At 38.2% G+C, this 27,287-nt stretch overlaps 1 protein-coding gene across 25 annotated transcripts in view; it reads right to left on the minus strand.

The window, feature by feature from the left end:
* The window catches only part of PARD3 (par-3 family cell polarity regulator), an 815,317-nt gene that overhangs the window by 123,275 nt on the left and 664,755 nt on the right, over positions 1 to 27,287 (minus strand). The window contains exon 23 of one of the 25 annotated variants that reach the window (XM_057498387.1): positions 15,104 to 15,161. The exons of the other annotated variants lie outside the window; for them this stretch is intronic. Within the exon in view, the coding sequence (XP_057354370.1) occupies positions 15,119 to 15,161 (43 nt within the window). The 3' untranslated portion in view covers positions 15,104 to 15,118. Of the gene's footprint in view, positions 1 to 15,103; positions 15,162 to 27,287 lie in introns of those variants that run through there. 25 annotated transcript variants of the gene reach the window in all.

The following is a 27,287-nucleotide window of genomic DNA, read 5'->3' on the forward strand; positions in this document are numbered from 1 at the left end:
TAATGATAACAAAATAAAAAAAATAAAAAGATAAAAAAGGAAAAAAGAAAAAATTTAAAAAAAGAAATCTCTTTTCTCCTAAAGTATTTCAGGACCCTGATTATATCTTCATCATAAGTGGTAATTATATATTTATTCATTTATATGTTTCAGTTAACTCCAACTCCCAGGATATAAAAGGTAGGGACTTTGTTGTACTCACAACTATGTATGCAACAAATGACTTCAATAAATGTGTTCAAAGAATAAATGATTAAATAAGTAGATGAATGGCTAAAATTCCTACAATTTTTTTGTAAAAAAATCACTTTCAAACCTCACATATAACATAAAAATGAGAAATATCCTCCTTGTTTCCTTATAAAGAATGATTTTGCAAGGCAAATTAATAACATACATATACTTCAGGGAGAAAACCACTTATAAATACTAGTCCATGGTGAATTCTTTAGAAACATTGCTTTATTTACCCACTGATGTGCTATTTGTAAATTTTTCTTATCTATTTACCAAAGCAATTTCTCCAAGGAACTCCATGAATCTGAAAGTAATTAAATTACTATTAATAAGATTCCATAATACAAAGCATCAATTTCGTTGGGTCTTTCTCCTACTTGATGTGATTTTATTAAGTTTTGCTGTGTTTTCTGTGTTCTTTTTTTTTTTTAAGCTAAGATTATTATGCTCTAGAAGTATAACAATTCTTTCAATTACATTGGTTGGAATGTCACAGGTTTTCCCAAAAACATAAAATCTACTGTTTGGTAAGACAGGGAAGAAGCAGACAAGATCTGCAGTCAGCCAGTACTACCCAAGCATGAACATGACTTGGGGCAGAACTGGCTCAAGGGATGGGAAGGTTCTAGTTGTTCTCTGACTCTACTGACTTTTCGTATAACCTCTTTCAAAGTGTTTGCCTTCCTCACACCCTCTTCTACTGACAGATATTTTTGTGATGGATATGATATTCTTTACAATTGGTCACTCTTCATGGATAATCTGCTTTTTTCCAAATCATCTATGTGTTTATAAATGCCACATTAACTACCACTGCCACTTAGTTACTGAGTTCTAATGACTGACATAAACACACAAATGCGTGTGTGCGTGAACGTGACTGGCATGAAATCAGATTTTGCTGAGCTCTGATGATATTCACTCATGGCCTTATTCGGCTAAATATGAGTCAGTGATGCATATTTACAAGAGTGAAGGTTACAATAATTGCTTTTGCATTTGCATGTCTTTCATATTTTACATAGTATTAACTGATTTTGATTTGTTCTAAGAAAATGTCTGACAAAATCCACTTCAATGTATCTTCCAGCTGAAATGCTTCCAAACACATTTCCTTCTAAAAGTATTCAACCATATAAGAACATTAACACACTTTTAAAAGTGTTTATATTAATGGAGACAAAAGATACCAAGAAAATTCTGCATGGCTAAAGTATGTCAGTAAGACAATGCCACCTAGTCTGTAGACAGTGAAATACTAAATGCTAGAATCCCAGTTAGAAAAGACCTTGGAGATTATGTCCAAGCCAGCCATCAACTTAACTGTGAGGCTGTCTTAGGATGTGTGATGACCATCATATGGGTGATCTATGGTTTATGATATAGCGAAACAGGGAGAGATCATGGTCTGAAAGGTTAATGTTCCACAATCTACCCAGCCTACGGCCCAATGAGAAAATATCAACCAAGGAAAACTGTACAGAGTAATATATATTTATTTTAGCACTCAGACATTGAAACTTACTTTTACTCCCACCCCAGTCCACTACAGTTTCTGAGGCTGTCTGGTGAGTACATTTTAATACCACTCTTACTAGAATTTTTCCTCAATTATAATTTATTTAACCGCATCAAATATAAGACTAATAGAATTTTCCTATAATGAGTCCTACTTAAAAGCTTTAATTATAAAAAATATTCCTTCTGCTTAAGTAGAATGTTTTTTGTCATTTTCTCTGTTTAGTATCACACAAAAATTATCTTGCAACCTACTTCACAGGAAGGGGGATGGCTCTAAACCCATGTGATGCTCAAAGAAGGGAAATGTTGGCAGATACCAAAAACCTCTGAATCAAGGTAAAATATTCACAAGGGTTAGTGGGATTCAAGAAGGAATAATGTGGATAGACCTCAACAATTCTCTTAGTGCGTTTCTCCAGTAAGCCTGGATAATTCCCACTAGATGCACATGTTATCGGCACATATCCATGTCTCCTTTCATCAAGAGGAGTGTAGGGGGCTGCTGAGATTACAATTCTTAAAGCATTTGGAAACTTTAAGAACAATTTAGCTCCTGGAAAATATTCTTGCCAATATTTATAATAGTTGACATTAAAATAACATAGACCAGAAGTTTTACAAAAAGAACTTTTAAATTTCTACTAAGAACAGAGGAGCTATTACTGACAGATGCTGAGGTCAAGCCACGCAGCCTTTTACAGCTAATGCAAGACCTAATACAGTGCTCCTCACAGTGATGGTTGTCAGAATGAGCATGTGTCTTCAAACTCTTAACCACAGATTAGAGGCTTGTTTCCTGAGGGTTTTTAGTTTCTTTTAAACAGATGGTCCAAAGTGAGGATGAAGGAGGCTGTTTTGATCCATTGTGTAGGTACAGAATGCTATCTTTGTTTTGTTTAAGCATTACACTGCCGAGAGTTAAATAATTGGGTGAAAATTCTCAGCTTTACTTTGAAGCTAGAGCACATGGAGACAAAGTGTTTGATAATTTTCCTAGTGCATTTGCATAAACGTTTATTCCTCTGCAAATATGAATATAAATACAGCTATTCTTAGTACTTATAGAGTTATTTAAAGAATAAGTGTACTTCTATATACATTGTTTATGTATTTCTTTCAGGAACTGCAATCATCTTTTGTTCAAATGAGAGAAATGCTGCTGCTTAGTGAAGTTTAACTGAAGACAGGAGGATATAGCAGTATTTAAGTTTCCATACAATATCTCAAACAGCTTTCAAAAGGCAGAAAGTAAATCTTGACACATCTTTTCAGCTTACAAATCATGTACACATACATGTGGATTTAACTCTGATATTTTGAGTTACTTATGAGCATTTACATAGGACATTATTCTGCTATACATTATAATCCAAAATTACACTGCTGAAATAATAAGGCTCAAGTACTTCTCCATGTACATAGCATTGGGAATAAAGAACACTGTCTTTTTAAGCTTAGCATTTGAATACATTATTTTATATGCCTCTCCTGGCTTGGCTTCACACTGGTAAATGGTGTTTCATCAGCCCAAATGATTGGAAAGATGGTTCATGAATTTAGTTTATGAATAGTGACACATTTCAACCCACAAATAGGGATGTAACACTGCATCAAAATGGAGCTAAAAAGGAAAAAGACTACAGCAGCCAATAGGAATTTCTAGATGAATTGAACAAAGGTGCTTAATTTAATAATGAAACCACTCCAACCTACAATGTACTGTACTATATCTCTAGCCATTCAATTATTAAAATAAATGCATATTCAGATGTTTCCCGAAGATGCTTTCCTTCTCTTTCAGATTCAAAAGAACGCCTTTCTAATCCAATACAATTCTTTTCACTCTGCATTTCAGCAGCTGTCTTTCCTGGTTTCTAATCAAAGCTGATGATAACCGGCTTGGCAACAGACTGTAGTATCCCAAATGAGTAATTAAAGCTATAAATGTGCTCACTCTTCCTCAAAACCCAGGGTGCATTTCATAGCCTAACAGATTCAGGCTCAACAGGCTCTCCTGGTTTTTAAATTTGGTCTGGATCTTTAATGCATTCATAAAGGAATAGCTGAGGTTTTGTGTTAGGAGTTTTCAATAGCCAGTTCCACTTAAACAATACACGTCAGTAGTGCACACTTAAACAATACAAATGTCAGTAGTGCGAACAAACTCCTTCAGTTCCAAGTATCTCCCACACATATGGACCCAAGACAAAGAAGCTGGCAGCCAACAATTGGTTTAGACTGAGAATGAGAAATATGAGGAAAAAAGATGATATGGCATTTTTGAAGGAAAACATAATAAAATATTTCAAAATCAGAGAAAATGCTTTAGAAAATTGCAGTACAGACTTCCCTTAACTTCTGAGAAATAGTAGTCAAGGGAAGGATGTTCACTTTGAAGCTGACTCTACCTTGAAGATATTCTCTTCTAACCTGCCCCTATAAAAAAGACTGAGTAACTCATGAAATGGAGAAAACAATAATAGATACACTGTGTCACCTTAATTAAAGCCTAAACAGCATTTTATTTCCAGCTTTGAAGAACTACACTATATGACCAAGAATAAATAACAGATTTTTAAAATATATGTAACTTGTGAATCAAAATTTTTACTTTTTTCTATTTTAAAAGGGGGAATAGACTTCATAGAAATAGAGATGAGTTGTTTAACAGTAGTCCAAAATAATAAACAGTTCAACATTTCTAAATTTATTTACTTACACCCTTAGCCTAATGAGAAAAGGCTCAAAATAAGAAGGTTTACTTTAAAAAGAGTAACTTTTTATTGAGGGTTATGTCACACTTGAAGAATATTGGTGAATTACTCAACTCTCATATGCACTTTCTTTAGTTCAGTACCACTGAGGCTAGATGACCAACGAGCCCTGAGAAGGGAAAAGAAATAAGAGAATCTAGAGGAACAAGTCCAGCCACAGTGGAGGTGCCCTCCCATATTTCTTTCTGAAACAGCCTGGTGGAACATCAACCTTTAGCAGAAGGTCAGGTGAAAGGGCTGGCAGGGCCAAGGATGACATATGTGGAGGAAAGTGGGACCAACTTCTACTTTCACATGGAAACCCCTAAGGCAATCTCTTTTATGAAACCAAAGTGTCTTTAATTTGGGATTTGCCTTAAGTAGAAATGCCCTACCGTCTTTTGGTAATACTATTTTAAAATGAAGAAAATGTGTATTTTTAGAGCTTAAAAATGTTTTATTAATAAAATACAATGATATATTCAGAGTTGCATAATATAGTAGTAGTAGGAGAGATCATAGTACATTTTAAGTTGTTGAAAGATAGTAGGAAATGGATAATTATAAACAGCAGCTAATAATCCTTGAGTACTTACTATGTGACAGGCACTATTCTCAGTGCCTTGTGTGTATTATTCATTTTGTTTCCTTAGACTAGTAAAGGCAGTGTTATTATTCCCTTTTACAGACAAGAAAACTAAGGCATAGGTGGTTAAGAAACCTGATTAAGATAAATCCATAAAACAAAATACTGCAGGCATTTTAAAAATGCTCTTGTAAGAGAATACTTACTGGCATGGAAAGATGTGACGTACTAAATAAAAAGGCAGGTTACTAGAGAAGAGTTATGTATAATATAATTCTACTTTTAGTTTTGAGTAAGTACACATATGCAAATATCGATCTGTGGGGGTGTATCTGAGAATGTACTCTAAAATGTTAGTAACTGTTATTTTTGGGTGAGACGATCTTTTCCTTTTCTGTATCTTCTAAGTTTTATATAACAAAGTATTACTTTAACAGTAAGATAATTTTAAGGTTTACTGAAAGGAATCATACTATTATTAATATATATTAATTTAATGATAACAGTTTCTAGAAGCTCTCCATTATATTCTATTGAAGAACATTTTAGAAGGCATGCAAGACGGGTTAAAAGCAAAATTTTTGATATATAAAAAAGCAAAACCTTTTAAATATAGCCTTGAAGCAAAGCAGGATTTTTGGATTTGGTGAAAAGGGGCTGCTTTAAGAATCAGAAAAGGAAGCAACATAAAGAGAAGCCTTGTTTTGCCTCTGGTGGGAACTGACTATCTCTTGGTGCCACAATCCCTGACCCAGCAAGACCTTCTGAGAGTAGGTAAGTGTGCTAACCTAGCAAGTGGCATGGAGCCCACACCCCACATACAAACATACATACAAACACAAACATATACATATACACAAACATACATGCAGACAAGTATGTATGCAAACACACATTCACACACACACAAATCTACATGCATACAAGGGGGAATAGACTTCATAGAAATAGAGATGAGTTGTTTAAAAATAGTCCAAAATAATAAACAGTTCAACATTTCTAAATTTATTTACATACATACGTAAATATCAGCTAAAACCTACTGCTTGCTAGCCACTGTTTAGGAGCTTACAGATACACACACAGACAGGACTGATGAATATTGTGGAACAATATTTAAGAGTAGAATAAGAAATAAAATGTATGAATGAATAGGGCAATGTGAGATGGGGATATGTGTATGCAAAGAATTAAAGAAGAGGAACAGGCTAGAGAGGGCTTGGGGCCGGGGCAGCCTGAGGCTTTAGACTGGGCATCAGGAACAACCACTACGAAGAGGAAACTTTGAGCTGAGCCCTCATGAGAGGAAGATGCTGGTCATGTCCAGATCCAAAACAGAGCACCTGGCAGACGAAACATGACAAGGGCAGAAGCGCTAGCAAGGGAACACTCCTCTTGGCCGGACTGAGTGGCTCCACAGAGGCCCATGTGGCCAAGGAGGAGAGTGTGGAGGAGCAGCGGCCCCAGGGAGGGCCGCGGTGGCCCCAGGCTGGAGCACACTGGGCTCAACAGGCCTCAGTGGAAGCACTGCAGCTTCCAGAGTGTACAGAAGTGAAAAGGCGAGGCTGGATCAACAACAGGAGAAATACAGAAAATAAAAAAACAGAAGAGTGACATTGATGAAGGGTGATAGAAGCAAGAAAACAGAGTGAGTCCTTTCAGGCACAGCAGGGTGAACAGGGCTCAGCCATCACTGCAAAGAAGGGACCTGGAGATGCTGAACAAGAACCTGTAACAAACTGAAAAATGGCAACACAGCCAGCCCTGTGTGCACAGACACTTGGGCCAGTGGGAGTAGCAAGGAGGACATAACATTCAGAGAAAATGGACTCACACATCCTAGGCCAGAGCATCCTTACCAAGTTCTCAATAAAAAGGGTGGTAAACATTTCAATTATGCTTTAATTGTTTACTCACAGACAAACAGCTAGCTGTACCTGCTTAATTTCACTTTGAAGTAAATCTGGTCATAACTCTCTATACTGTGCATACTGACTTATTTTTAAAATATCTCTTCTCACTTGAAGTCCAATTTGACCCTGCCTGGGTATCGTTTATAACAGAAATAGCTAAATCAAGGAGTATCCCGCTAGCCTGCTGGCATGCAAAGGTGTGCTCTACCTTTCAAAGTTGCTATCACATACATCTCTGAATGAACTCACTCACTCGACATAATTCTAGAGGTCCCGGAAGAGTCAAAGGCAGGGTAATAATAACAGTGTGATCAACACACAGGCGGGGCTTTGTGTTCTTACATTCACATATATCACTGTTTCGTCAGTGAATCTCCTTTTGTAATTGGCAACCAGGTGTAATTATCCCTACTTCATAAATGTGTGAAAAGGCTACTGATAACCGAGTGACCAAGGCAGCACTTCTACTTGAGGACAGAGGCTCCACCAGCCCACAGGTGTCCTGACTCCACACCAGGCGCCACCAAGTCTTCTCGGGAGGAAAGATGACGGTAAGAGGCTACTACGTTCATCTGCGCTCAACCTCCCTGTTCCCACTTCTGTAAAATAAGGGGCTGTTCAGTCCAATTCCTTCCAGTGCTAAAATGGTAGAATTACTCTAAAGAAGTTATTTTTAACATAAAACTTAATGAAAACTAGTATTTCATCACCAACAAAAGCAGTATTACAGCAGTCAAACCATCAGTATCCCTCGACGTTGGAAACTGAGAAATGATTACCACTTTAAGGACCTTGTTAAAAAGTGTGCACATTAAAAATAATTTACAGAACCAATTCTCTGTTTGCAGCCACAGTTTAAGAAACAGGAAAATGTATTTGCATTTCTATCCTGTTAATTCCTATGTTATGCTGGTGCTACTAATAACATAAAATATTTAAAATTTGTATTACACACAGAGCCAATTATAATTATCCAGTGAGAAAACAATTTTATATGGGAATCTAAAAATAATCTATTTCACCACTGCAACAGATCACACACATTATGAAATAAATTTTATCACCAATTAATGTTATAGTGATTCATCTACTGACAGTCCAAGTTTGAAATGTTCTCATCCCAGCTGATTTCCACATTCACAATGCAATACCCAGAAAACTATAGATAGGTACAACATTGTTATGCATGTGCAACATATATTAAGTCCATTGCCAAAGAAGTCATGGTCAGGGATTATCTCATTTTATGTACCATTTGGCCATTAGTTTATACAGATTAAATCCCATTTAAAGTTAAGTCCAAGAAGTTGTCCAAAATTCTACAATGTGCCCAAACCGAATGCTTCTTCAGTAACTGTGCTACTTAATGAATTTTCAAGATCTATTTATTAGAAGGACTTTTTAAATCATATTATATTTTGTCATATTTGACATGCACAATATATTTTAGGTAGCATGTGCTATGCCAAATGCTCTGTCTATATATTCTCCTTTACCCCAACCAAGCCTACAAGACAGTGATTATTATTATTATTTTTTGTATGCAGTTATTTCATCTTACAGATAAGGGAATGGAGGTGATAAGTTTCCCAAATTTGCACAGTGTTTAGGTAAAAAAACTTATGTTAGTACACAAGCCTTTTATATGACTGATCAATTACATTGATAAACATGCTAATAGGCTTAATATTGTTTCTACTGCACATGGACTTCAACACTGGAGTATAGTACTAGGATGCTCCTTCAGACAATGTTTAATTACCAGAGCTTTTGTTTGGAATTTGAAACTAATTGGAATAGGACTTTGTTTAGTGTACACAGACATCTCAAAAGAAGCTGATTAAGGGATAATGTGTTTCTTACTCAGGAAACATTTAAAGGAAATCAGCAAATGTTGTGTCTAGTTAAACATAGTGCCCAGTGGTGCCTGAATACTTTCCTGGGAAGAAAACATAAACAAGAAGAGAAGAGATATTGAAATGCCCCCAAAATAACCTCCATTCTGTTTCCTTAATGCCTGTCTTGAATCCGGCATTATCAGTAGAAGGATTATCATGATCATGAGCTTAAGAAATGTATCAAGAAAAAAAAAAATGCAACCTTATCAATACTGAATTAGTTATTTGTGCAGGTGGGAGGGTAATCCTAGCAAAATAAATTACAGTGTAATAATGGATTTGTACAGTGATATATTCAGTTCTATGTCATTGATATGTTACTGAAAAATTATATATACCTAATATTTACAAACTAAATCATCCTTACATGCTGAAGTCACATGCAATATAAAAGAATCTTCTTAAATAAACACATTAAATCATTAAACAGTTTTAAGTCAAAATTTTTGTATTCATTCATCCTACACACCCATCTTTAAATTCTCCAAAAATTTACAAAAGCATTTGGAAGGTATAGGGTGAATAAGACACGGTCCTTATCCTTATCTCCTTATAGATAAATCTTTATCTCTTTATAGAAGTCACTCATATACAAAGTGATCACAAAGTCCCTATGCATGAGATTGTTTTCTAACAGCAGTGTAAAACCTAAAAATAGCTCTCAGGGAATGGCTTAATATTTTCCCATCATCACCAAGGGAGATGCCCAGAAGAACATGGGAAAAATTACAAATCATGCAAAAAGTGGAGGGGATATAGATAGCTTCTAACTATTCTGTATAAACACTAACAGAAGACATTAGTAAGCATACAAACTGTTTGAATCCAAGAAAGAGGAAAGATTCATTCCAACTAGATGTACTAAATTTACAGAAGAGATGGCATTCAGAGAATTAGGATTTTAAACATAGGAATACAGCAGACTATATGCATTTGTTCCAGACTGATTTAAAAAAATATTAGTCTATGTAATGAGGACGGGGTAGGAGAATGGCTAACATATTTTAGATAGGAAATATCTAGAGTAACTGGAGTTTTGGTGAACTCAAATACAGAGGATTAAGACTACAGTGGGGAATATAGTCAATGATATTGTAGTACCTTTGTATACTGACAGATGGTAACTACACTGATTGTGGTGAGCATTTAATAATGCAGACAATTATTGAATCATTATGTTGTACATTTGAAATCAATATGATATTATATATCAACTATACTTCAATTTTTAAAAAAAGACTGTGGTGGTTCACCAGGAGGAGAATGCCACACCCAAAAGTTTCAGTTTGATTCTGCAGTCAGTTTTCTTTTCGGCAGGTGTCCTACCATCCAAACTAGATGTTAGGAAGGTAATGCTGGCAGGATTGGGTAAGGTGGATCATAGGTTGTTGAGAGGGGTGTACTTTATTATTTCAGACAAGGGAGACTGCACCCCTGAGTCAGGAAAATGAAATAGGTGTGGAAGAACTGATTAGACAAACAGTATAGGAATGGACTCAATAAAAGCTCACAACTAGATACGGGGATGAAGGAGGCAGCTGGGGGAGCGGACACCATGGCAGCCACAGCTCAAGAAGAAAGGCACCACCAGATTTGTCAGTGCTGACTTTGTGGTGCTGTCAGGATGTCCAGAGAGACAAGGGGGAAGTAAGTGTGGTGTTCCACGATTCAGGAATCAATCACCTGTGAGTGACAGGGGAGGTCAGCAAAGTGACACAGATCAGAGAATCAGAGACAAAGGAAGAAGGGTGTCCTGTCAATCAAATGTGGACGCCTTTCCAGGAGGTGTGCAGGAGCAGTCTCAAATACCAAATAGTTCACAAGAGATAAGTAGGAGGAAGACTGCCTAGGTCTCCAGATGCGGCAATGTGGGCGCTTGAAAAGAGTCTTGAAGAGGGAGAGGGGCTGAAGCCGATGTGAATGGTCAGAAGCAAGGCTGAAATGAGTACAAGGAAGAAGTCCTCGGCAGGCCAGAGATGTCCACTTCTGGCAATGAGGGCGTAAGTCGTTTGGAATTACTTTCTTACTATAAGAACAGGAAAAACCAGAAAAATTAGGAAACAACTCTTTTTAGAAACTGGGGATAAGGAAGATGAGGACTGTAATCCCCAAGAAGAGAAAACAAATGCGGGGAGTCCTGCCCTTTCTGTCTGGTGACACTGCCCACGCACAGCGTCACAAGTGACAACACTTGGCACTACTGTCACACAGACAGAATTCCGGCCTCGGGGAGGCTAAGGTGGTCAGAACTGGTGGGACAATCACCTGAGAGGAAGGGGCTACACAGGGAAAGAGCAGCAGAATCCAGACACCCGCATAGGCCCTCTCTGGTCCGTGAGCTGCCCACTGGGCAGGAGCGGGTAAGGCCCTGCAAGGTCAGGCAGGAACGACCCTGTGAAAACAATTACTTCCCAGGCAACACTAAGAGGAACAATTTTGGGCACTCTGAGAGGAACTGTACAAGTTTTCTCCAACCGGAGGAAAAGCCCTCACGGAATCCACTGACTGAACACATGGGGTGGTCAGTCAAGAAGGGCCACATCTCAGAAATTGGGCTAAATTAGCCCCTGACTATTTAAAAAAATATATTACACCAAATATTACTAAACTCACGTGTTTTACATTCTTCAAGTGTTAGAACACCATTCAGAAGCAAGTAACCTGTACTGTGTACCACAATCAACTGATTTTGGGTAGTTTATAACATTTTAGGCATCCCCAACCACACCGTGCACTGCCCTGCTTCCTACATCGTTTCATATACCAGTTGCCTCCAGTCTATGGTGCAACAAATTTCCAGTGTCTGATGTCTGCACTTCATCTCTTAAGATGGGTGTTTATATCACCAAGAGCTTGGAAAATGGATCAATCCGAAATAAAACATTTTGCTAACAACTTGCACGGTTCACTGGCAGAGAAAAGAAGGCTTATTTGCTTGGCAGTCTAGATATGGCCTTGTCCATATGGCAAAAAACATACCAGATTTTTAAAAAGTCAATCAAACCATTCTGGTCTAGCTATTAAAAATAAACAGCATGGTCAATAAAACTGGTTATGTTATTTAAATCCATCTGTTATTCTCCCAAAAGACTAGAAGAGTATTATTATCAGAGACTGGATCTGTATTTTTCTTTTTGCTCCAGTAGTTTCCAGCACAGATCATGGTGCATGGTTATGAAGAACATATTTTCTAAATATAAAAATCAGGACACAGCTGACATATGGTCTAGCAATGGGGCAAAAAATTTAAAATACAGATGAATTTATTAATGAGGCTCACAGAGATTCAATAACTTGCCAAATATCCAAGGGCGTGGCAGAGCCAAGTTCTGAATGTAAAGCCACATGGGTGTACTATTACCACCCTACTGGCTGGCTCATACCGGCGTTCGCCAGTAGAACAAAGACTGTAAAGCCAGACAGGCAGGTTGAGAAGATCACAAAGGGAAAGGAAAAGTCCAACAAAGAGATGTTGTACAACACTCCATCCTAAAACGTCTTCCTGGAATCTTCAAGACCATCATATGCAAAGACTAGAATTACTGAAATACACAAACACAGAGCAAGTCCTGTTACCTCTAATATGAAAGAATAAAGTATTTGTTTTATGGAAAGAGTTATCAACAAACATTCCAAAGTGAAGTAAAATAGAAAGAGTAGCTCTGGGTAAACAAGGATTTACAATGTTTAGTGGTGGCTAGTATCTCCTAACACATAAGCGTTCTTTTAATTCTCCCTAAATAGATATTTCTGTATCTATTGGTGGCTTGTGAATTTTTTTAGACATATCTCTGGAATAGGAATCTGGAACATGAGAAAAGTCAGCATTCAGTTTTCTGGGAAATAAAAGGTAGAAAAAAGGTTCCAGTCCAATAAAAATACTTCTGAACACATATATATTTACTAAATTTTTCAGCACATAAATTTTTATTTCTCAGTCTTTCACAATTTTTGTTCAGGCACAAAACAAGTACAGCTAATGAAACTTAATAACATGTGCTTTGTACAAATTATTTAACATGGCTTTAGCAGACAGCCATTCTTCCGTAGAAGACAGATGTACTTCCTAATCAATCTGGAAAAAAATGAAAATATCTATCTATTCATCTATTTTTTTGTAGTTGCTAGCATCAGCTTGTCAGAATTGCAGTCTATGCTGGGTGTGTTTTCAGGTTTTACATTAGTTACTTCCAAAAAACACAGGACCTATCTGTGCATTTAAGGAGAAGTGCTTGGAACGCTGGGTGTTAAGAGGTTCCCAACCCCTGTCTGAGCTGCCTCTGGCTGGGATCAGTCACACGCAGTCAATGGGCTGTCTGTGACTTTAAGAAGAGGAGGGCTCTTTTCACAAATGCATCACATTAAGAGGAGGACCCTCTCTGCTTCGCTGCGTCAGGGCTGCACTCCGGAGGCTGCAGCGCAGAACCTGGGGCAATGCCACCACCTGAAGACACACAGGCACACTACACATTCGAGGCTGAGTGCAAGTCTGCATCTAAAGCAACCAGAGATGTGTTTTGAAAATAAGGTACATGCACAGATAGTGATCTCATCTGCTGGGTATGCCACACACAAGATGCTTTGTTCTTTCAAATGAAGGCATAGTCTAAGAATGTGTCCAAACTATTTATTTCCTGACTTTGGCATATTATATAGGAGTCCTTATTCTCAGAACATAGGAAATAGAAAATTTGCATGTTCCTACCAGCTGTTAAAATGATGAAAAAAACCTGCCTAAGCATGTGTGTGCATACACACATGAGCACACACACACACACACACATCCAGCTTTCCACAGCCTAGAACTCTTAGCTTTAAGTACAGTTAAAAAAAAAGTTGGATCACTTAGCATCCCTGTGAATGTTGGAAACATCTTAACAGTGCCTCAGAGATGAAAGAGTATAATACAGAATGAGAAAAAGAGGGAAAGTTAAATTATGTCTGCAGTCATAATGAATCAAAGCCCAGAAGGAGGGCTGCAAATCAGCAGGTTCTAATGAAATATTAAGGTAAGTGATTACTGATGAAAAATGAATAAGCCTTTTTGATTTCAGCAACCTTTAAATCACACCTAGCTAATTAAAACAACTCTGACGCATTGGCTTATTCCTTGATGGGCATTTAGCTATGCTCAGGTCTAATGAGACCTCATTTTGTGAGGTATGTTCATAGATGATCTCAGGTAAGTGGACAAAGTGTGCCAGAAAAAGACACACCATAAAAGAAAAAAAATCAAGCCCTTTTTCACATTTGATTTATCATTTTCAAGCTGGGAATTAAGAAACATTACAAGGGACGTTTCCTGTTTACCATACTCTGTACTACATATTTATTAACATTGAACCCTATTTTAATTAATTACCATATAATGACTACAAGACATTTATAATATTAATATTATGCAATTACATGGTAGTTTTATTTAACTATATCACAGAGCTATTTAAAATGGTCCTATGTTTCCACCCCACACTTCCAGAAGGAAAGCAGTAAACCATCCCTCCAAACGTGGGAATCATCCACGTTTCTATCACAAGGTGGGGGAGGATCTGGCTCAACCCTCCAGGCCTGCATCACCCTCATTCATGTCCTCAAATATCACAGGCCTCGTTCACTGTACTTTCCTGTTTTGGAAATGAATCTTCAGCTATTCAAGTTAAACACTGCACCAAATGAAGCTGTTTCCTAACCATAGAAATCAATGAAATGGCCACATTTCAGCACCAGCATACAAATGTAAAAAGCTGCAGACATCAATTGGAGCATTAAAATAAAGAGCTGAAAAACCTCAAATAAGATTTTATGCATAAAAGATGCTGAAAAGAATACAGAATCATCATATGTCACACTCACATTAAAACAATTTATGAAGTGAACTTTTTAGCTTCTACATGTCCTTAGAATGCAAGCATATGGATCATAAGGATGAAGCTGATGGTAGTGTAACAATAATAATAGCAACTAATATTTACTGGACTCTTCCTATATGCCAGGCAGTATTCAAAGTGCCCTACATGTAGTCATTTATTTAATCCTCAAAAAAAAAAAACCCCTAAGGCAAGTACTGTAATTATCCCCATTTTACAGAAGCAAAAAGCAAGGCACAGAAGGTCACCTGGAAGAGCAGGGATGTGAGCTCAGTCTTGGCTCTTAAGCACACCTATGGCATAGCCTATCTTAGCATATAATGCTATATGGTGTTGAATCACATCATCGCTCTCTTGCTCCCAAAGTGGCAGAAACGTTAGGAAACCTGTAAAGATTGAGCATAAGCAAAAGGGATTTTAGCAACTGAAGTGCCTAACTACATTTTCCTAATAGAAATTCCACACTTGTTCTGCAAAAGCAGCTCATCTGTACTTACACACAGCTTGCAGGTTTCCTTGTCATGCACACATACACTCCACAAACCGCCTTTGCTGGGCTGATGAGGAGTTTGGTTTGTTCATTTGTGATTTAACATTTTTGAAAGCCTATGTGGCAGGCCTTGGAATATAGCCATAAACACAATAGGCAAACACTCCTACTTCAAAATGGAACTCCATGCTAATTGTTGGAGATGAATGATAAACAACATTTTTAAAGTGTGATGAATGATAAACAGCATTTTTAAAGTATGACTGTACCATATCATCACATAATGAGCCTAGTAAGAAAAATAAAGCAGGAAGGTAGTCAGGAAGTCCAGGGAAAGAGGAGGGGAGAATTCCAATTTTAAATTTATTTGTATTTCCTTATATTAATTCACTTTGGTGCCTGCTGGTGGTGTTGCCTGCTACGAGTCCCCAGCCCCACCTGCAGTGGGGACAGAAGCAGCTTAGCACTTCTGGGAGCATGGCATTTCATGTAGAGGCACCCAGGACCCTGTCCCTCTAAGCCTGAAGATCCTGGGATGCCCTAGAGTTTGCTTGGAATGCCAGCCACCTTGCAGCCACCTCACCTGTCTCCTTCTCCCTGACTGACCGCATGCCCAGTGGCCCGGCTTTCCATTGCTGGCAGTGAGTAGTTTCCAGCAGGAAGTCCCTCTGGGAAAACTCATGCTAGGGTCATATGCAAACATAGGGCAGAGCCCAGAAAGCTCTCTCAAAGGACATCAGTCCATGACAGAGGATGATGCCTGGCCCTATAGGCATGGGGAGATAGATGACAGGGGCCCTGGCTTGTACCTACATCAGTCCCAGGTTCTCCCTGGGACAGCAGAGTTTATCATCAGTGCCTTCAGGATCCAACATCATTAGTTTCACCATGATTTCTCATCTCTCTAGGAACACAATCTCATCCAACCTCTGGGTACATATGTGTGGGTGGAATTGGCATAGTCATTTGATTTTTAAACATTTTCAAGAATAAACTAGATGTAAAAGCAATGAAGTAAAGCTCTCATGCAAGAGCTGTAAAAGAAGTCCCAGTAAAAATCAGTGCACTACCTGCCCTTTGAAAAATCAACCAACATGTTGTTTCAGTTATAAGTGGGATAGGATTGTGAACACTGCAAACCCTTCAGTCAGCAAGGGTCATGTTATACCTACATCCAGTTTGTCTGGAACTCTTACAGCAAAACCGAGACAATTCCAAGATGTGCTCATCTTTAAAAGAAATTGGGGTAGCACATTTTAGTTTCATCCATTAGAGAGAGATTCATGAGACTCTCCCAGATGCAAACAAAACTCCTTAGAAATAATATTAGAAGGAAGAACGGAGTCCTGATGTCATGGGGTCTGCCAGTGTTTCTGAACTGGCCTAGTAAGGTAGTTTGTGTCTATTAGCTGCAACTGACTAATGCAGCTGCATCTCCCCTGATGATTCAGCAAAGCCTGAGGCCCCAAGCAGTATCACAAATCACATGTCATTACAGTCATGAATGGTCAAAATAAGAATTTTAATTCTCAAATGCTTGAAGTGGAACTATACTGAAGATGTTAATACCACAAAGACCTACTTTGGAACTAACTATCCATAAGGTCAGTATCACCAGCCTCAGCTCTCCCCAGGGCCCCTGGATACTGAACCTGCCCACAGAGAAATCACCGGGCTGCCCCCTGAAGGGCCTGCAGTCCAGGCTCTACCTCATCCTGTAGGACTCAAGGCTCCACCTACCCAAGGGTTCAAGACACCAGGAGCCCTAGAGGCTGGGTGCATCTTACTTGCTGAAATCCTGTAAAACTTTTCCAAGAGTCAGATCACTCAGAGAGAAAAGCCACAGTTCTGCCAGTGGCTCTTAGGGGCAGGAAGTATTAAGGAATTTACAGAGCAAGGGTTGACCATATTTAATGTTGACCAGCCATGAACAAATCCAGCATCCTAACTAGACAGCACTGCCAGTCAAAACTAGGTCAGTTTATTGATATATGTAATAGATATAAAGAATATGAATATAATACAACTCTGACCCATTCGGGATGCAGTGCAAGCATACCTCCTATTGGAAGCCCCTCTTTCCCCAACCTGATGCCATCTCCTTAGCACCCCATAGAATTCACATCGTTCTGCGTACAAGATAGTGTGTGTGACCTGTCATGTGACACCGAGTGAGAGGAACCTGGATTGTGAACTAGGTCTTGCTCATTTCTGTATCTCAGACACCTTCCACAATTCTTGGCACACAGTAGCCACCAAATAACTGCCAAAGAGGTGAATGCACAGCCACAGAGGCTGGAAGAGAAATGTGTACTTTGAGTTGTTCAAATAATTTAAGTTCTTGAATATTTCACAAAACTTAAGGATACAGAGTAAAGGAAAGTAGGATGTGGAAGAAAAAGAGAATAATGAGAAGCATTTATCTTCATCTTTAGTTTCTGCTACAAAGCAGGTGATTTTTTTAAAGTTACGCTAATGTAGCTCACAAAACAAAAATAAACTCCTCTGCCTCAGAATCATAATTATATAGAATTTAAGTCACTTTTCTAGGTCTTCCTCCTCCTCTTTGCCCCAGGCCACATGGTGATTTTGAGAAATTTGGAGAAAACGCTCATCACTCTGAACACTGCCTGCCCTTTGCCAGAAAATCAGCAGAACTGCGAAACGCATAATGACTAGTAGGGTTATAGTACTCCTGGGAGTCAGGTAATGCATAACTTGTTCGAAGGACACCCCATGCCTCCCTCGGGATCCCCCAATTTCATCTGCATCCTATCCACACCCTCTTGCAACTTTAACTTTCTTCAAGCATTCTAAGTGACATGCAAATTTAAAACAAACTTGGAGCTAAATTTTTACTTTACTACATTTCTGTGTAAGTGCTTGACGCAGGTCCAATTTATTATACAACTGTCAAAAGACTACTGCACTTCAAACTTTGTACCTGGCATTACACTGACCCATTAAGTATAAAAGCAGAGACCAGAGAAGAAAGGTATCTGTTATTCGGTCATCATGCAGATTTATTTAGAATTGTTTTTAAGTCATGATAATCAGTAAGTTCTGGAATGGCAAACTTTTCTTTTAAATCACATTTTTCTTCATGGCAGACAACAATATACTTTTTAGAGCGGATAGATATTTTATCATTCCGAATTATATGAAGTCCACATGAAACTACAGCAGAATTTTTCTTAGGTGAGTAATCTACAATTATTTTAGGTGCCACTATTTACAACTTTTGAAAATCTATAATGGAATTTTCATCTTTTCACTATTAAATTCTTTTTTTATACAAATTTATAATAGAAATGAGATTTTAGGAGAATGTTTAAGGGAATTTAGAATAAATGGTGGTCGAATCAATAAATGAGTTTCATCTAAACAAAACGTAAGCAAACTTTGTATCTAAATGAGGATAAACACAATCTAAGGTGAAGTTTAAAAATTGATGATCTGCCAACTGAAACACTGTTAGCCCTTCATCCGAGTTGGTGGATGTACATTAAAGCTCAAAGTATTTTTGAACATATTCTCTGATTCAGACTTTATCTAGTTCCTCTATTCAGATTGACATCACCAATCAATTCCAAGCCACAAAATTTTAGTCTGAATTCAGGCGCACCCAGGAAATCCTCCAGATGCCTGGAGGTATTACGCTTCCTTTGACTAGGATAGTCTGAGCTTTTGTTATGAATTGGGTGGTGGGGGGTGTGTGGCCTCTCAGGGTTAACCAAGGATTTCAGTGTAAACAAGGGTAATTACAAAAGCACAAATTCAGGCTAAGATTCGTTTCTTGCCCAATAACATCTGTTTACCTTTTAAAAGTATAGTAAATTTATTAGTAGAAAAGTTAAGCTGAAAGAACCACCCACCCACCTGTCATTTTGCCAGAAGGAATCAGTTTGGAGACACTCACTTGGCCCAAAGAATTTTGTTTTGAGACTAAATACAGTTGACCCTTGAACAACACAGGCATGAACTTCATAGTCCACTTACATGTGGATTTTTTTCAAGAACTACAGTACAGTACAATACAGCAAATGTATTTTCCTTTTGATTTAAACATTTTCTTTCTTCTACCTTATTCTATTGTAAGGATACAGTATATCATAAATATAACATACAAAATATGTGTTAATTGACTACGTTACTTGTAATGCTTCTGGTCAACAGTAGGCTGTTAGTAGTTAAGTTTTAAGGGAGTTAGAAGTTATGGGCAGATTTTGACTGCATGGGGTGGAAGGGGGTTGGTGCCCCTGATTCCACTGTTGTGCAAGGGTCAACTGTATTTTCAAGATTCTGTATTCCTAATGATTTAGCAATATAACCCCTTTCCCAGGTAGAATCTACCTTTATCAGGTAGAATGAATAATGAAAGGCATAAACTGATACAGAAAATTCAGTTTTAAAAATAATTGGGGGTGTAACATAAATGTATATACACGAATATATATCCATCACTGATTCATTCTATGAACGTATTGAGTCACTTCTATGCAATTTCAAATGCATACTCAAGTAATTACTATATCCATAGAATATATGAATTGTCTAGTCACTTTCTGTTCTGTAACAATAAAGTTTATTTTTCCACTTCTATATATAGAAATTTTATTTCTATATACACATCTATTTAAATGAAAGAAGCTAAGATGTTCTCAACCACTTCCTTGATTGGAAAAGACAACAAATACCTGCTCTAATCAACTACTGCTTCTTCCTCACTCACATTAGATCAACCAGTGGTGTGCTGGTGGAAAGAGAAGGAGTCAATCCACAAACAGAGAATAATTAGTTACTCACACTGAGGGCTGGAGAGAGGGAGGGCCCAAGGGAAAGCTCTAGAACATCTGGGAAGTTAATTTAAAAATGGATTTTGGATTCAGGTCTTGATAAAAATCTCTCAAGAAGTTGAAAATGCATCTCACAACAGGGCTCCAAATAAATCCTCATGAATTTATATGAATAGTTGACTGATTGACTTGTGCGGGAGCAAGAAAGAAAATAACACCAACTTAAGACCACTAAATACTATAAAGATTGGCACCTGAATCCAAGGGTTTGGACTGTCTCAAGGACAGGAGAACTGGGCAGTTGGGACAAAATACAAAGATAAGTTACCACGCCAAGCTGCCAAAGCAGGATCTTGGAGCCTCTGTTAGAAGGCTAAAAGCAAATGAAATAGCAAGTAGCTCAAGGAGATTTTGACCACAGTGTGGCCAGCTCATTTTCAAAGACCAGGAAGTTCAGAGTCCTGCAAAGGCAAAGCCATTAAAACAAAACGAACACACTCTGCTGGAGGACTAGTCGCCTGCTAACTTCCCAGGTTTAAAACAGTTTTCGCTTATCCTCATATTTCTGTAGAATATTTAAACCTTCTCTAAGGCTAAAATAAATATATAAACAATCCCCATTACATAGTACTTCTACAAACAAATTATGGTTTCAGGCAATGTTAATCAACAAAAAGAATTAAACAAGAAGTCTTTAAAATTAGCCATGACCTTATTTATGGCTTCATTACTTTCAAGATTTCATTTGTTGGGCTGTTTATGTCACCTCAGCCTTTAATTTAATTGCTGTATCTCTATATTAGAATAGCTTAATGAATGGTGATTGTTTGTTTTTACTCACTAAAATTTAACATTTGCAGAACAGATACCACCAAAGAGCCACTTAAATCACACATGCATTAGATGAAGTTGGATTTATACTTTTAGACTGATTCTCTGTTAGGAAAGTATGATGTGACCCAATATGACACTGTGATAAAATTAGGGGTGAGGCTGAAATAGGAGGACTTCGAGGCCCACCGACACCATGCTGAGGGCTTAGACTGCAGCCTGGTGACAATAAACAGCCACAGAATAATTTTAACCAACATGCCAAGATGAATGAGATGTCAGGTTTTTATTTTAGATAAAAAAATCCCAGGTTTGGGTGAAGTAGGGATTCGAGGAGAACAAATGGGAGGCAGGGAGAGGAGTTAGGAGGCCACTGCTAGTGGCCATGTGCAGTGGTGCAGAAGGAGAGGGAGGATTTGGAATCCCTTAGAATATGAAGTTGGTGGGCCTTGTCACTGACTGACGTGGGGGCAGGGAGGCTGGCTGCAAAAGAAAGACTTAGGGCTCGGGTAGACATGTGGCTAGTGATGGCTTGCTTTGAGATTAGACCTATGAAAGTAGCGGAGGTGTGGAATAAAAAATGATGAATTTGGTTTTGGATAGGTTGGCTTGAGATGTTTGAGGGACACATACATGCATTCACAGCTGGTGGTTAGCTCCAAGAATCTGGGGCTTAAAGGTGACGAAGGGGCTAGAATTGATTACAAGTCAGTGCTGTCCCCCACTCCCATAACTAAAAACTTTAAGCAAGAAGAACACACTGGGGACAGCAGTGGTCCAGAGCTATTTCCCTAGGGAATCCAAAAATAGGGGGCAAGTAGAGGAGAATCTTTAAACAGATAGTCCAGAAATTAGAGAGGAAAGAGGAAGCAAGAGATAGCCATACTACACACAGAAAGCAAGGGAATAGCTTCAGGAGTGCCCAGAGCTGTCCAGAATGGAAACATCCAGAAATGTTTCTTGGATCAGGAATCTAGGAGGTCATTCTCACAAACTCATTGCCTTAATTAAGGTAATGCATATTTTTTATTTATGGTTCTGGAGGTCAGAATCTCAAATGGGCCTCACTGGCTAAAACCAAGGCACTGACAGGGCTGTGCTACATCTGCAGGTTCAAGGGGAGAATCTGTTTCTTTGCCTTTCCAGCTTTGGGAATCCACTTGCATTCTTTGAATCATGGCCTCTTCCTATCTTCAAAGCCTGCAGCCTGGCATCTTCAAATCTCTGTCCTGCTCAGACTCTCATGACCCCCTCTTTTGCTTATGAAGACTCTTCTGATTCTATTGAGCCCACCTGGGTAATCCAGGAAAACCTCCCCATTTTAAGATCCTTAATCAGATCAGCAGTGTCCTTTCTGCTGTATGAAGTAACAGATTCACAGGTCCCACAGATTAAGGGGTGGGCGTCTTTGGGGGCCATTAGTCTGCCTACTGCACTGAGAGAGCAAGATTTGGGGAAGAAGATACAGCAGTCAATATTAAATTTAGATTAACCTTTCAAGAAGTTTGGATTAGAAGTGAAGAGGGAAAAATAGGGCAGAAAAGAGCGAGAGGGTAAAAAAGGATTTTTTTTTACAGCACAATAAAGATATCAGCATGGTTGCCAGCTACAGGAAGTGCCAGCAGCAGGCACAAGCTAAAAAAGGCGCTGAGAGGGGAGACCGGATGCAGCAGAGTATCTGCAGAGCTGGCTTGGAGGAAGGATTGCGGCACCTCAGCACAAGAGCCAGTAGCCCGGGAGGAGGTGGGTGGCAGTTTTGGAGATGGGAGGCACAGTGAAGGCAAAAAGAAAGTTTAAAACATTTGCTGAGATGAATGGAACCGACCAAGGTCAAAATGGACGGTCGTGGACACTGAGATGGGCCCAGGGTAGATCACATTAATCAGCACCAACTTGCAATTTTGCACCAACTTGCAAAACTCATATGACAGTGAAATTGCCTACATTTGAGAATGACTTTTCACATTTCAAGAAAAGCAGAGATAAGAATACCAAGTAAATGCAAGTAAAGTGGCATTTGACTTTTTGAATGACAAATGCAAGTTTGTTATATTACCCAACATTTTTAAAAGAGCACATGTTTAATAACTGCCTGTATTTAAGAAAATTAGTTTTGTTCTGTGTTCAACAGACTTCCTTTTGAGACAACTGGATTCCAGTTTTAATGGGGGGAAAAACAAGTTCATGAAGGTCTTTACTTTTAAAATCCTCATTTTCCCTTTAGTGGTAAAATGCATGCAAAAAGCATATGATTATGGTATTTATGTTTCCATTAAGGTGTCCTCAACAAGCTGGGGGAGTCTAGCCTACTATTTTCCTGCTATTTAGATTTATAGCAGCACAGTACCTATTTTATTTCAATTATATTTGAGGACAATGCACTCTTGGTGGCAAATGATTGCATGGTGACAGTCAGCAAATGTCCATTAAAGTTGTCTTCCTGTGGAGTTTTTAACTACAGTAAGTTTTTAACTTCTGGTATCTGGATACAAAAGCATGAATTGTGTGGTATCCTCAACTAAATAAAAAACATTATTGACCAGCATTTCATCATTTCTTTGTTAGAATTCAAAGCATACTAAATTTTTAAATTGGAATCATACAACTTAAATGAAAAAAAACTTTTGGTAAGTGTCAAAAAACTCTGAATAAAGTTCATGAATATCACACCTACAGACTGACCTTTTAAATAAAATGATTATGCAATCATAGGTGAACAAGGGACATTTGTGAATGTGAAGATAAAGCTGTGTCCGATACAGAAATCATAAATTATTTCACAGCTTCACTGTTAACCGACCTTAACAAATTAACTTATAATGGAGTTTCTATTTGTTTTTTCCTAAGTCCAAAAGCAGTATTTTTCAAAGGGTGGATGGCCCCATTGCATTACAATCAAGTGAGGCGATTGTTGAAAATGTAGGTTGTAGGAAACTTGGGACAGAAATTGTTTACAGAAAATCTGAGTTCAGTCTTAAAATCTTTGGAGAATAACTGCATAACCTTGAATGAAACAAAGTAGCTGCAGACCTCAGTTTCTAGGTCTGAAAGGTGGGACAAACGTCATCCCGCATGCCTCACAGGATGGTCTGCCATTAAATGAAAGAATTTCTATGAAATACTTTTGAAATCTCTGGAGGCAATCGGCTGCATATATTCACCTATAATGTAATTAATAAAAACTCATAGCATTAGGTATCTTTTTTCAGTACCTTCTTCAGTTTTGCAATATAATGTGACTGCTTGCTTTGCGGTTTTTACATACCTGCAGTGAATATACATTCTGTTTGCCAGGAAGAGGGATGTGTATTGTGGAAAATGATTTGAAGGATAGCAGATTATATGACTGTAGAGGTTTTCTACTAAATAAAAGTGATCTGCCCAAGGGGGAGAAAAAAAAATGTAGGTTCTAGTCCCCAATGAAATCTACTGGACCAGAAAAATCTATGAGGGGAGGTCAATAAAACTGTCTTTCTCAGAAACACTCCAGGTTTTGCTAAAATTTGAAAAACCACTGTTTTAGAACGCAATCTATGACAGTTCTGAAGATCATAATTCTTGCCTGCCCTGCCGGGAGATATCTTGATGCAAACAGTAACGTCAAAATTTTAGACAAGGTCTGAGTTCCAGCCTCCCTATCTCCAGGAGCACTGCAAGCTTGGGATCAGCAAGAATGTCATGAAAGTAGAATACGGATTACTTCAAAGAATTCCATGAAGTGCAAAATGAAGAACTTCAGACTAGCAAAGGACAGACTGGAATAGACTCAGGGATCACGTCCGTACACCACGATCCCCAGTCACTGCCCATAAGCCATTTTATAGTACCCAGCACTTACAAGTACTTCTACTGTAGAAGCAATCTGGAATGTCTCATGCTGAACTCAGGAAGTCCTGTTCAGAAAGAAACGGGTTATTATATGATGTGACTTACGGAGAATACTTAGAGACCAAGATATTTAATGACGGAAGTGGTATCAGCAAAATTATATCCCCACATTTTTCTAAGTATGTTAACTTTAAGTATAAGGAATAAAACCTGTCAATTCATTTCAATTTCCTTGTTTGTTTCTGCATCCAGGTGGGGATGCTGTGCTTTCCTGAAAGTAAACATCCACTTTCCAAGTAATAATAGCAACATCAAACACTGAAATAGTGCCTTCTGTGGGTCAGGTGCAGGGCTAAGCAGTTCACATGTATTAACAGACTTAGTCCCCCTAAGCGTACTGAGGTAAGTATCACTATCATCCCCACAGAGTTCACACAGCTGTGCTGGAAGAGCCCAGAACCACACTCAGGCAATATGGCTCCATTATCCTGCTCTTGTCCACACCCAATGGCCTCCTATTGTACAGCAAGCTTCTCGGTAGAGGCAGCTGCTGCCAGGAGATAGTACATCAGCATTAAGAAGGATAAATGCTAGCAGACATTTGACTGATAACATTGTTTAAGTAGAGGCTAAACAAAATGAAAAGGAGAGGAGCTACTGAGTGACACTGGAGAATTTAGTCTGTTAATTAATTTCACAAAATACTGTGGAAATGATTTGACCAGGAGATAGATCTCCAACATACAGATGATCTTGAGCTAAAGATGATGATTCCCTTTGGGCTCTTGCGTGCATGATTCACTACACTCAGAATGGTATTTGGCTCCATGAATAGGAAATCTGATGGAAGGTAATGAACAAATAAGGGGCTCGGTTTCATAGGTCAGAAGGAGTAGAGGTGGATACGCCAGGACTAGAACAGCTGCTCAAGGGGCCAGGTGCCTCCCTCTTTCTCCACGTGGCCCTCATTCTCAGGCTGTCAGATGAATCCCACTTTGCAGCACCCATTCAAGCAGGGAGAAGGGAAATGGCAAAGGGAAAAAGCTGAGTTGATTCCATTTTAATCAGGAAAAAACCAGCTTTGCAGTGAGTCCCTAGATCTATTTCTAAATCATTAGTTAGCACAATCTCACATAGTCACTGTCTACTGCAAGGGAGCCTAGGAAATTACACTTTTTAGCTGGACACATTGCCAGACTAGCCTGAACAAGACTGGGGTTCTATTAAGTAAGGAAGAAGAAGAGAATGGGTACTGGGTAGCAACTAGCCATGTCTTCCACAGTGGGGGAGAAATGTGGAAACAGAATGCTGTATCAGACTCGAACATACAACAGTCAAGTAAGAAATGAACGCTTACCAAAGAAATACAAGACTATGACTCATTTACACCAGCTAAATTTTCAGGTCTCTGGTTATAAGCAGAATAAAAAACTAAGTATACCAACTGTTTTTTTTGAGTCTAAGCCTTGTTATTAATATAAAATGGAAGGGAAGGTGGGCTCCTATAGAGCATCAGTCTATGAAAATTCAAATGTTACCAAGGGCATTAATAAATAGTAGGAACAAGGGCACTGTGACCAAAGTATACACACAGTCAAATAATAGTTCATGCTCAGATCAAATTAAACAGGCATGACAATAAACTCTAGACATAGTACGAAGCTATCTTATAGAAAGCATTTTATAATTAATATGGAAACTGAGAAAGTGTCCCATTTGACATCAAATTCACAGCATTTGATAAAATTATCTCTGGCTATTTCCATGTGGAGCTACCAGATCCACATTTCTGCCTATAAGATCAATTAAAATGATTAAGCAATGACATTCAGAATACTGCTTTCTTGCTGAACAAAAAAAATCTCAAAACACAAATGCAGGCTACACTTCAGATTGTCAACTGACTGCCTATACTCCCATGAAATCTAATCATTTGAATAGTAAAGTTCACCAGACATCATGGCAAATTTTCGTGAAATTTAGTTAGTTGATGGGAGTTTCTTTATTGGATATTTTTCCTCATTAGGAAATACTCTGGATTTTCAAATCTTATATTTCCATTTGAATAATTATTTTTAAAAAGATAAGCATATTCTAGGCCATCTTACAGTGCGTTTATTTCACTGACTGAGTTTAAGTTTACAAATATGAAGGCATCAGGAAATGCAACTTGCACTTTCTCAAGGTAAGGACAAGAAGAAGTTGGGCTTCACACAACAGTGATGTACCATGTGGCTTACAGGCCAAAGGTATTAGATGTGGGTATACAGAAAAACTGCATTAATCTAACTGAGGAAAGTGCTGGGTGAACTGAGTCAGCCCTTGGCTGGTGGGTGTAAGCAAACAAACTTAAATGAACCTGCCATGGAGCAGCTACCACCATATTCATGATTTGTGCAAGAGTTTAGATTTTAAAAACATTATTGGCCACATTAAATTAATGCTGTTCATTCAAATGTAATGGTTTTGCTGTTTTGTTTGTATTTAATTTGTAAAGATGTTTGGTTTTATAGTTGTATAATGGCTGTAAACAGAAGGAGTTCAGCACTATTTTATTTTTATACATA

This window comes from Manis pentadactyla, chromosome 3 (assembly GCF_030020395.1).
Source record: "Manis pentadactyla isolate mManPen7 chromosome 3, mManPen7.hap1, whole genome shotgun sequence".
Lineage (NCBI taxonomy): Eukaryota > Metazoa > Chordata > Mammalia > Pholidota > Manidae > Manis > Manis pentadactyla.